Source organism: Sebastes umbrosus, chromosome 4 (genome assembly GCF_015220745.1).
Source record: "Sebastes umbrosus isolate fSebUmb1 chromosome 4, fSebUmb1.pri, whole genome shotgun sequence".
In the NCBI taxonomy this organism is placed as follows: domain Eukaryota; kingdom Metazoa; phylum Chordata; class Actinopteri; order Perciformes; family Sebastidae; genus Sebastes; species Sebastes umbrosus.
Window position 1 is genome coordinate 10,287,785 of NC_051272.1, and position 11,965 is coordinate 10,299,749.

The 11,965-nt window shown below is 38.2% G+C and overlaps 1 protein-coding gene across 1 annotated transcript; it reads left to right on the forward strand.

The window, feature by feature from the left end:
- Window positions 1-843: 843 nt before the first annotated feature.
- Window positions 844-4,357, forward strand: LOC119486352 (probable serine/threonine-protein kinase irlD). Its single transcript, XM_037766417.1, has 3 exons — window positions 844-1,219; window positions 2,047-2,093; window positions 2,919-4,357. The coding sequence occupies exon 3, from the start codon at window positions 2,925-2,927 to the stop codon at window positions 3,726-3,728; it is 804 nt and encodes a 267-aa protein (XP_037622345.1). The 5' UTR covers window positions 844-1,219; window positions 2,047-2,093; window positions 2,919-2,924; the 3' UTR covers window positions 3,729-4,357.
- The last annotated feature ends 7,608 nt before the right edge of the window (window positions 4,358-11,965 follow it).

Here is an 11,965-nt window from a genome sequence, read left to right on the forward strand (position 1 = left end):
AGTTTGGGGCAAGTCATAGTAAAGTCAGCACACTGACACACTGACAGCTATTGTTGCCTGTTGGGCTGCAGTTTGCCATGTTATGATTTGAGCATATTTTTTTTATGCTAAATGCAGTACCTGTGAGGGTTTCTGGACAATATTCTACATTGTTTTGTGTTGTTTATGATTTCCAATAATAAATATATACATACATTTACATAAAGCAGCATATTTGCCCACTCCCATGTTGACAAGAGTATTAAATACTTGACAAATCTCCCTCTAAGATACATTTTGGACAGATAAAAAATGCTTCAGTATTTACAATCTATCATGTAATATTTAATAATGTGCCAATTAAGGGCCATTCTACTGCAGAGACAGTACTTTTAATTTTGATACGTTAAGTGCATTTTGTTTATGATTCTTTTGTTCTTTTACTTAGGTAGAATTTTAAATGTAAGACTTTTACTTGTAATATTTACATTGTTGTATCGGTACTTTTACTTGTAAAGGCTCTAGGCCTGCAGGATTTTGAAAAAATATCTAATTGCGATTATTTTGACTGATATTGCAATTGCAATATGATTTGCAACATTAGAGAGAATTTTACATAATAATTCTCATTTCCATTGAAAAACATGTTAAAATTGATTATAGTGTGATTTTTGCAGTGATCTGTACAAACAAAGATGTTTTCTTAAGCCTGTAGAATATGATGTGAAGGCCAGGACATCTCTGCAGCACCACAATATTTAATTTAAAATAGCATTTCGCCTTTAACAAATATTGTGATTTCCTCTTCATGCTGTGATTTGAAAATGTCAGTCGCCCATATTGCGATTTTGATAAAATTGATTAATTGTGCAGCCCTTGTCTGAATACTTCTTCCACCAATGGTTTCCCTCTGTTTCCGGTCTTTATGCCAAGCTAAGCTAACTGGCTTCATATTTACTGTGTGGTATCGATCTTCTCCGCTTATTCTCTGCCAGAAAGCTAATAAGTCTATTCCCCAAAATGTCATTTCCACACGGGATTTGTAGCAGTGGGCTTCAACTCTTAGAGGATGAGCAGGTTTAACAAATAAATAGTCGTTGTTTGTTTCTGTGGTGCTGTGTTGGTACGGCATCATGGATGCCGAGAACGTTTCAGGACAACACCCAAGAACAACAAGTGCTAAACTTCAATGTACTTTCATTTTCTCCAACTTGCACACTTGCAGGCCGCTTGTCAACAGGTAAACAACCTTTTAAAACTCTGCTCCTTCATGATATCTTACATTATCACTGCTTTCCTGTGAAAATCTCCAAAGTGTCAATTTTTTCATGGTTTTCATGGTTTTTAAATTGTTTATTTTGCTTACGGAATAATAGAATTTAAAGTCTGTCTTAAAACAATAGTCAGGTGGTAATATGAACATTTAAACTGGTTTTGCTTGCTTTAATTATTTCTCTCGTTGCCATTAAAAAATCATTTCTAACGCGATGTCAATGTAAGTGATGGGGGGGCAAAATCCACATCTTCATTCTATGCACAAATTATTTCCCCAAAGGTACAGTATTTTAGTACCAAATTCAACTCAATGTGTTTCCTTATTGAACTGTGGTGAAGTGACAGAAATACAAAGAGAGAATTTGGTACTAAAAAGACTGTAACTTTGGAAGATTTATCTAACTCCGACTGCTGAAGCCTCATATTAACTTATTTTAATGGATCTTTTGATGGCCACTATGAACAGGAGGAATGAGTACAGCAGGCAACACTTGTTTAGACGTTCATATGGGCACCTTCCTTAAATCCTTGTTTATCTAAAACTTTTAAAAATGCCCAAATTTGGAGATAATGTATGTGGTTTTCAGTGGACAGCTATGATACATGTCATGGACTGTTTAACAGAAAGCTATGCACATATTATGTAATGGTAGATTCATACTGCACCAACAGGAAATGTGTTTGAGACAGGTGTTACAGGCATGATGTTAGTGGATGTTAAGCCATGTTGTGTTAATACAGTGGTGAGAAAAATGTGACCAAAGGTGAAAACTGTTTTCTCTTTTCTTTAAGCTCTTCATAGACAGTTTTTAAAGTCAGCGAACTAAAGTTCAACGGAGGTAAGTAACATTTGCATTTGCTCAACTCCGCCCACTCTCTGTCATTTCCCAGAACTGACAGTGAATCAATTCTGGGAAATGACCGAGATCAGTTCAGACTGAATGTGTTTGAATCCACTTCATGAATTTACTCAACTACTATACTTAAGTACAAGTACAAGTAGTTGACTTTATAGATCTTATGCTACTTCATACTTCTATTCCACTACATTCAGGTGGGAAATACCAGCCCAATGGCACAGCAGTTCATGAAATAGTTATGAAATTCAACGTATTATGTAATTTGTGCACATAGACACGAATTTACAATTTTTGTGATGGTCAACACGATATCATATCTGTACTTTTACACAAGTAAAAATGTTGAATGCATGACTTTTACTTACAATGGAGTATTTTTATGATGTGGTATTGCTACTTTTACTTAATTAAAACATCTCAGTTACTTCTTAGTTAGATAGAGACGAGCTGGTGAACATAGTGGAGCATTTATCAGCTAAAGAGACAGATATTTCCCTCAGGAGTTGGTGGAGACCAAAAACAGAGCTAAAAGAGAGAGAATATTGGACTTATATTCATCAGCTGGACACAAACTAAAACTAAGCAGCTAAAAGAAATCAGGTTTTGCAGGTTGAAGTTAATTGCTCTGAGCAACCACTACTGCAGCTTCCGTGTTGATTATTAATGTCAGGCTGAATAATGAAGGGAAACAAGCTAGCTGTATCTGGCTGTTTAAGATGATGCGGTTTTGTTTGCTTCAGTTGAGTTCAGCTCAGTTTAGTTCACTTCCCAGGGGCATCACTCCATTTCACTCTGTCTCTACAGCTGAACATGGAACGCATAGAACCATACATGTTCCTAGTGGATATGGCCTTGAACCTATGTGCAACACTCATCAAGATGGCCATGAATGCAAAGGCCAACAAGGAGCGCTGCCAACAAGTTGCCCAGAGAGTGAAAGCACTGGAGGAACAAGTTCTTACCATCAAGAAAAGAGGGTCGCGCCAAATATCTGCCACTGTGGAGAACGCCCTGAGGGATCTCTGCAGAACTCTGGAATCTGCCATGGAGCTAATGGAGAAATTTTCCAAAACTAATGCTTTGAAGGGCTTCTGTAAGTCCAGCAGCAATGAAGAGAAGTTCTGGAGAGTGTACAAAAATCTCACTGATAACCTCCAGGTACTGCAATCGGCTCTAGTCATTGAGCAGGGGGACATGCTGCACAGAGTGTATGAGGCTGTAACAGAAAGGAGACGGCCTCATACTAGACCATCAGCCCCAATGTTCGAACCTAGCACCACGCCCACAGAGACAATGTCTAGCCCCACAACCCCTAATCCTTTCCAAAACAACATGCCCACCGTGACAATGTCTAGCCCCACAACCCCTTTTCCTTTCCAAAACAACATGTCCACCGTGACAATGTATAGCCCAACAACTCCAACATCTTTCTACTACAACATGCCCACCATGACAATGTCCAACCCCACATCTCCCACATCTTTCTACTACATGACGCCCTCCATGACAATGTCTAGCTCCATGTCCCCCAGCCCTTTCTCCACCACCACCATTGTCTCCAATTCTACCACGAACATGATGGCCCAAACACCAAATACTGTACATCTGTTTTAACAAACAATGTTTTTTACTCCTAAAACAAGAGAAACACGCTGTAAAAAGTGAAATATTTTCAGTGATATGTGAGGGCAAAGAGGGATGGGAGAGAGAAAGACCTTTTTCCATGCGAACGGTTGGTATATATCCTATAAATAGTTATTCCTCATTTTTCATCCGTTCCGCAATTGTCCAGCAACGTGTCAATTTGTTAGTTATAGGCAACAAAACTACTTGGTTAGGTTTAGGTTTGGGTTAAAATAACTAAAGAAGTGACGTTTCTTAAGTACTGAAGTAACATGACAAATAAGTCAATGTTTGGGTTTGAATAACTACAGAAGTGGCGTTACTTAAGTGTGGAATTTACGAGACAAATAAGTCAACTCTGTTCATATACAATGTATTAACTATTGTTTTTTTTATTATTATTTCTATGTGAAGCACTTTATTATTTTTTTGTAATGAAAATACTAGTGACACTCGGTTTCAATGGTGGTGTGTATACAAAATGCAAATTAATATTGTCATTTTAAAAAGATGATGAAAGGTGATGACTCATGAAGTGTATGCATAGAGAACAATATCTTCTTGTTAAAACATGTTACAAATAACTTTTTCTTTATTAAAGGAGAAACCAGTAACTTCAATACTTGACTGTGGAGACTGATTTTTGACCTCCGGAACACATCTGTGATAAAATATTCAATTTCAACATCTACTTCACATCATACATTAACTGTCTTTAATGTATAATTATAATTTTCCTTATTTTTAATGATCTGTAACAACTAATTATTGTCATATTCTCTTTTGGTCTTTTACAGATCACTTAGTGCAGGACAAGACCCATACTTCTTCAGACTCATAGCACCACCTTGTGGTCATTAGACTGAACAACACAGCCGTTATTGATTATGGACTTTTAGATTACACTCTGCATTACCCAAGACCAGAGAGTCACTGTCACAGCTTTTTTTTCTAATTTGATGTGGTGCCACGTGGTGAAATTAAGCATATATCAGTTCATTTGAGAAAAAGATCAAGAATGTGAGGAGTTAAACCAACCTGCAAAATGGAGTTTGGTGCTTGTATTCACACCAGTCACAAGTTACTGTGACTAAGTCTAACTCATGCAGCTCTGAAAGTGATCCACTGTGTGGTCTTCATTAGTTCCACGTATTGTACAATTGTGTCTTCCATGAACCTGATTTCTACTCCCACAATGTGCATATGTTTAACCCTGTCTACTCCACCAGTTTGCTCCCAGAACCACTCGTTTTCCAACAAATCCTGTAGGAAATGTTTTCAATATAATTGGTCAATCGATTCAAATATTTAATCGAGATTAATCACACTTTTTTTATCTGTTCAAAATGTACCTTAAAGGGAGATTTGTCAAGTATTTAATACTCTTATCAACATGGGAGTGGACAAATATGCTGCTTTATGTAAATGTATGTATATATTTATTATTGGAAATCAATTAACAACACAAAACAATGACAAATATTGTCCAGAAACCCTCACAGGTACTGCATTTAGCATAAAAAATATGCTCAAATCATAACATGGCAAACTGCAGCCCAACAGGCAACAACAGCTGTCAGTGTGTCAGTGTGCTGACTTGACTATGACTTGCCCCAAACTGCATGTGATTATCATAAAGTGGGCATGTCTGTAAAGGGGAGACTCGTGGGTACCCATAGAACCCATTTACATTCACATATCTTGAGGTCAGAGGTCAAGAGACCCCTTCGAAAATGGCCATGACAGTTTTTCCTCGTATTCCTTTAATATAATTTTGGAGCGTTATTTAGCCTCCTTCACAAGCTAGTATGACATGGTTGGTATGGATTCGTTAGGTTTTTTAGTTTCATATGAGACCAAACTTAAACAACCTTAAAACTGACCCCGCTATATCCTCCAAAAGATTGATTGCGTTAACTTTGACAGCCCTAACTTTGACAGCCCTAAATATTATATAATGGAATTAATAGTTGATTATTGGGGTCTGAAACATGACATGGAGGTGTCTGTCTATAATCTAAGCTTAATGAGTGTCTACTACTGAACTTGATGCTAAATTTAAATAACCTTGTCATTGTAAAAACTCAACAACCGCTCCTCCCATGAGGACTCTGCTCTTCTTTATTGCAGAATACAGTAATATCCTCGACTTCCATTCTCTAATTTAGATTCCACTCTTTGCAGCTTGTCTTCCTGTTCAGCCAGCTTCCTCTCCTGCTCGGCTAGCTTCTTCTTCTGCTCATGCAACATATTCTCCTGTTCAGCGAGCATGTTCTCCTGCTCAGCGAGCATGTTCTCCTGCTCAGCGAGCATGTTCTCCTGCTCAGTGAGCCTTATCTCCTGCTTATCCAGCTTCTTCCCCTGGTGGACATGCAGAGACCTAGCGAGAGTCACAAAGGCATCAGTGAGACTTTTGTTCAGGTTTTCAAACTCTAATTTATAGTCGCCGGATTTCACCATCTGAGTCAACTTGAATGCTTCGGTGAATTTCTCGATCAGCTCAGCAGCTGATAACAGAACCTTGTTGAGTTTCCCCAAAGCTTCTTTCACATCATCAGAGAGTTGGTCTGGCTCTTTCTGTAAGATGTAGAGTGCCAGTTTCTCCAGGGCTTTCAGTCTCTGCAAAACGTGGGGGCATTGCTCATTATTTTTCTTCATCCTGTTAGACATGTTGTAGATGCTCTGGATGGGTTTAATGATCTCCATGGTCGGCTGGAGAGATGGAGAGGCAGTTAGTTTGGAACAAAATAATCAGACATTAATGGAAAATATAACTCCTGTTGAGGCCAGTTACAGTGATGGCAGCTGAACTGAGCTGGGCTGAATATAATCGACACAACATGAGTTGAGTTGAGAAAAGATAACCTTGACTGAAGAGTGAACTCATGTGAACTGAGCTTGAATGAATCATACTGAGCTGTATGAACTATAAAATACCTACTTTGTTTTGAAATATAGTGTTCATAATAGTTATTTATATAACAGTTTATAAGTGATAAAAGTGAAGTAAAATACCACGAGAGGACTTGACAACATAAAGGGAATAAATCATCATTATGCATTATGTTTGTCTGCACGTACATACGTACTTCCGGTCCATTCTTGTGAACGTGATATCTCAGGAACGCTTGGCGAGAATTTCTTCAAATTTGGCACAAACGTCCACCTGGACTCAAGGATGAACTGATTAGATTTTGGTGGTCAAAGGTCCCTGTGCACTTATGTCCGTCCCATTCTTGTGATATCTCAGAAACGCCTTGAGCTAATTTCTTCAAATTCGGTAACAATAACAAAACTGGACTATATTTTATTTTTATTTACTTTTACTTAACCAGATAAGTCAATTGAGAATGAATTCCCATTTACAATGACGACCTGGCTAAGAGCCAGCGACAGGAGGAAAGGCGATACGAGACATTAGAACATAGAACATAAATACGACTAGTGCAATAAAACATTAGACAAAATTAAAACATTAAAACATAAAACAGTGGTCCAGTGATCAGAAACTATCGCTTGTAATGTGTTATTGAAGGACAGTAACTAAATGAGGGTGTGGAGTTTTAGCATCTTTTGCAACTCATTCCAGTCAGGAGCAGCAAACTGGAATGAGCGACGACCAAAGGAGTTGTGGATTTAAGGAATGACCATACTAATGAATTTGCTAGAACGTAAGTTGTGGTTACTGTTGGAGATATTGAGTAGTGAGCGGAGATATAGAGGGGTTTTGGCAATGATAGTTTTATAAATGAACTGATACCAGTGGAGCACCGGTGACAAAGTGAATGTCAGTATGGTAGATGACGTCTTTTTGGAGGCAAATCGGTACATTAAGTCGCCATAATCCAGTATTGGGAGAATTGTCACATCTTAACCAGGGTGTGCTTTGCAGAGCGGGTTAAAGATGCTTTATTGCGATATAGGAAACCAATTCTTGCTCTGACTCTGGAGAGTAGCGTGTTGATTCGCATTTAGAAGGAGAGTAAACTGTTGAGCCAAATACCCAGGTACTTTAGGGTGGCCTTTCCTCTGGCGCCACTCTCAGGACAAACTTTATATTTTTTGCTCCACTAAGGACTAAGAACTGACTTGTTTGTTGATGGTATGTTTCTTCCCAGTACAGCAGTCCCAATGCTGGCATCAATTTTAGGGGATATTCCCAGTTTCCCCAGTGCTTGAATTGAACTGGTTCTCACTGGTACTGAGTACTTTATACTGATTTTTACCCACACAAGCACTGTACCTATACTTTTATTGTGAATCGCTACCCGATTAAAAAGTAATTAACCAAACCAAAATGTAAACAGCACCAAAAGGTGCAAACAGGAGCAAAAGTTAATTCATATGTCAATATATCAATATATAGAGAGGAAAACATTACTTATTGTAAAGTGGATGTTGATGCAAGTTGTCTTAATGCAGGTGTGTGAAAGAAAGAAAGTGAAACAGATTTTCTTTCTTATCTGTCTGATAAGTTATCATCATTCCCTCCTCTGGGCGTGATTCATGTTCTCAGGTCAGACACATCACAGATTCAGAGATGAGATCTTTAACCTTAATCTTCTTAAACAAACAGGCTCATATTTTATTCTGTATTTACTCTGCACTTATTATACTTATTGCTTTTGCACTTGGTTGTCTCAGTGTCTGCACTCTGTGCAATGACAGTAAAGTTGAATCTAAACAGCACAGGTTGGGCTGCAGAGCTGCAGTTACACAGCTCAGAGATCATCTGAACATTACTGATCATTGGAACAAATTACTGTATGTTTAAAGGTTTATTGTCTCATTGATAGCATTCATTAAACTCAATAAAACTATATATCTTTATGAGGTTTAAGTGTGCATTCATTCAGCCCAGCCCAAAACAAACTTTAACCGTCTTGTTATCCTGCTGGCAAACAAACATCTGAACAGGAAACAGCATTATAAAACATTTTTATTCCTATAACACTGTACTATAAAACTAGGGCTAAAGAGCACTTTTTTTCCATGTCTTTCTATGTCACAGATCATCAACTGGTGTTAGCACTCAATAACTGCTCCTGTCGTGAGGCTTTTGCAGCATGCTCTTCTTTATAGTATAATACAGCTACAATTACGCTTCGAATTTGATTTAATTTTTTTCAGCTTCTTCTTCTGCTTATCAAGCTTTCACTGCTGTTCAGCCAGCTTCTTCTCCTCGTAGACATGCAGAGCCACAGTGAGCCTCTCGGTGGCATTAGTGAGAAATTGGTTCAGATTGTCGACCTCTAATTTGTTGCAATTGGAATTCTTGTGGTGAAACACCCTGATCACATTCACACCTGGAAGCTGCCCAGTACAACGACAGTCTGATCTGCTGGCCAATGAGCAGCTCCACTGGAGCGGTTGGGTTAAGGGCCTTGCTCAAGGGCACCTCAGTGGTGGTAATGAGGGAGGGGCAAGCGCTGCTTTTCACTTTCCCCACCCAGATTCATCCTGCCGGTCCAGGGGATTGAACAACGACTGTCTTTAATGTATAATTATAATTTTTCCTATTTTTAATGATTTGTAACAACTAATTATTGTCATATTCTCTTTTGGTCTTTTACAGATCACTTAGTGCAGGACAAGACCCATACTTCTTCAGACTCATAGCACCATCTTGTGGTCATTAGACTGAACAACACAGCCGTTATTATTGATTATGGACTTGTAGATTACACTCTGCATTACCTAAGACCAGAGAGTCACTGTCACAGTATTTTTTTCAAATGTTATTTGGTGCCACGTGATGAAATCAAACATATATCAGTTCATATGAGAAAATCAAAGATCAACAATGTGAGGAGTTAAACCAATCTGCAACATGGAGTTTGGTGCTTGTGTTCAAACCAGTCACAAGTTACTGTGTGAACTCATGCAGCTCTGAAAGTGATCCACTGTCTGGTCTGCACCTCAGACCACAGGCATAAAACTCAAATGCAGAAATATGAATAAACACGCTTTTCATCAAGTTTTTAAGCTGTGTGTAAATCTTTTTTATTGATTCTCTTTATTGTACAATTGTGTCCTCATGAACCCGATTTCTACTCCCACAATGTGCATAATGTTTAACCCTGTCTACTCCACCAGTCCACTCCTGAGTTACAGTTTGTCTAGAGCCCCAAAACATCCAGAACCACCCGTTGTCCAACAAATCCTGTAGAAAATGTTTTCAGTATAATTATTCAATCGATTAAAATATTTAATCGCGATTAATCACATGATTGTCCATAGTTTATCGCGATTGACCATGTGTAAAGTTGAATCTGAACACCACAGGTTGGGCTGCAGAGCTGTTTGCCTTCGTGAAGGCCTGCAGTTACACAGCTCAGAGAAAATCTGAACATTACTGATCATTGGAACAAATGACTAAAGGTTTATTGGCTCATTGATGGCATTCATTAAACTCAGTAAACAGCTTTAATGACTTTGCAGATTACAGTTTTTCATCCCCTTCCTGTCCAGTGAAAACCACATATCTCCAGATGCGTTGAATGTTTGTGATAAACTGAAGGATGAAGTGTTCCTTTATGTTTTGAGAAAATCCTCCTCCTTTTGTTATGTTTTGAACTACACCACAACCTGCACAGTGCACATGGTATTTATTTAATTATAAATGAATTGAACAATGCAAATCCCAAGTAGTACAATCAAACATATAGGCTACACACCAACAGTGATATGAATATTTAATCATCAGTTATGAGTAGTAGGCTAAAGTATATAGAGTTGGATAATTGTAGGATATTAATCATAAAAATAAATGTAGATTTACGTCTATAATGTAATCTTACTGGGTGACTACTGAATTTGATGGTAAAATTATGGAGCCATTATCAAAATTGTGTTAACACTCAATAACTGCTCCTGTCATGAGGCTTTGGCAGCATGCTCTTCTTTATTGTATAATACAGCTACTTTTACGCTTTAAATCTGATTAAATTTTTTTCAGCGTCTTGTCCTGCTCGTCAAGCCTCTGCTGCTCCAGGACATGCAGAGCCCCAGAGAGCTTCTCGTAGGCATTAGTGAGACGTTGATTCAGCTTGTCGACCTCTAACTTGTAGGAACCTGAATTCCACACCTGAGTCACCTTCCATGCGTTGTTGAATTCCTTGATCATCTTCTCAGCTGAATTCAGAACACTGTCAAGGTTCTCCAAAGCATCGCGCACTTCAGCAGAGAGTTGGTATTTCTGGATGGAATGCAGCAGATTCTCCAGGTGTTCGAGTCTACACGAAATAACCTCGTATAGCTCATAATTGTTCTTCACCATTTCTTTTAGGTTGAGGATTGTCATGGTTGGTGATGTGACTTCCGAGATCTTATCTGGAGAGACAGGGAGGCAGTTAGTTTGGAACAAAATGGACTGACATTAATCAGGCATTATTGGGAACTATATGTTTTTTTTTGAGAGAAGTAACAGTGATTACAATAACTGGGGTCGGCTGTGCTTGAGCTGAGACAAGATAATTCTTGACTGAACTCATCAAGTCAGTCATACTGAGATGTATGAGCTATGATAAAACATAATATTCTGCTTCTTTGGTTTGAAATATGTTGTTTTATGATCATCATTATTTATACAACAGTTTACAAGTGATACATGTGATGTACCTTTCAGAGGGTAAAATATTCTACTATGAGGTAAAACAACAACATCAAGGGAATAAATCCCAAAAATCTTAAACAGTAACAACACTACAAATAATAAAAGGAAATGGTTACTTACTGTAAAGTGGATTCACCCATTCTACCATACTTTCAGCCATTTTCTTCTGCTTATCCGGGGCCACGTCTCAGGGACACTGTAAAGTGGGTGCAGATGCAATCTGTCTGTCTTAATGCAGGTGAGGTGTGCATGAAATAAAGTGAAACTATTGTGTGTTATCCTCTAATGTGGTCGGCTGAGTTATCTTCCCTCCTCATTGTGTCGGTCATTCAACAGGTCTCTGTTGAGGAATATGTCTGAAGGTTTATTGATTTATGGCAGCCTTTGTTTAACTCTATATAATGTCAAGAGGTAAAGAGTGCACCTAACCAGCCCAGATAAAACTGACTTTGATCTTTCATTAATGATTAAAAACAATAAAGCGTAAATATTACCTTTCTGTTGTTTGTTTGTTAGCTAATTAACATCTGAATGGTGTTTTGTTAGAAAGGTTTTTTACTCTTAGGGCTAAATAGCTCTTTCTTTCTGCGTCTTCTCACGGATAATCAACTGG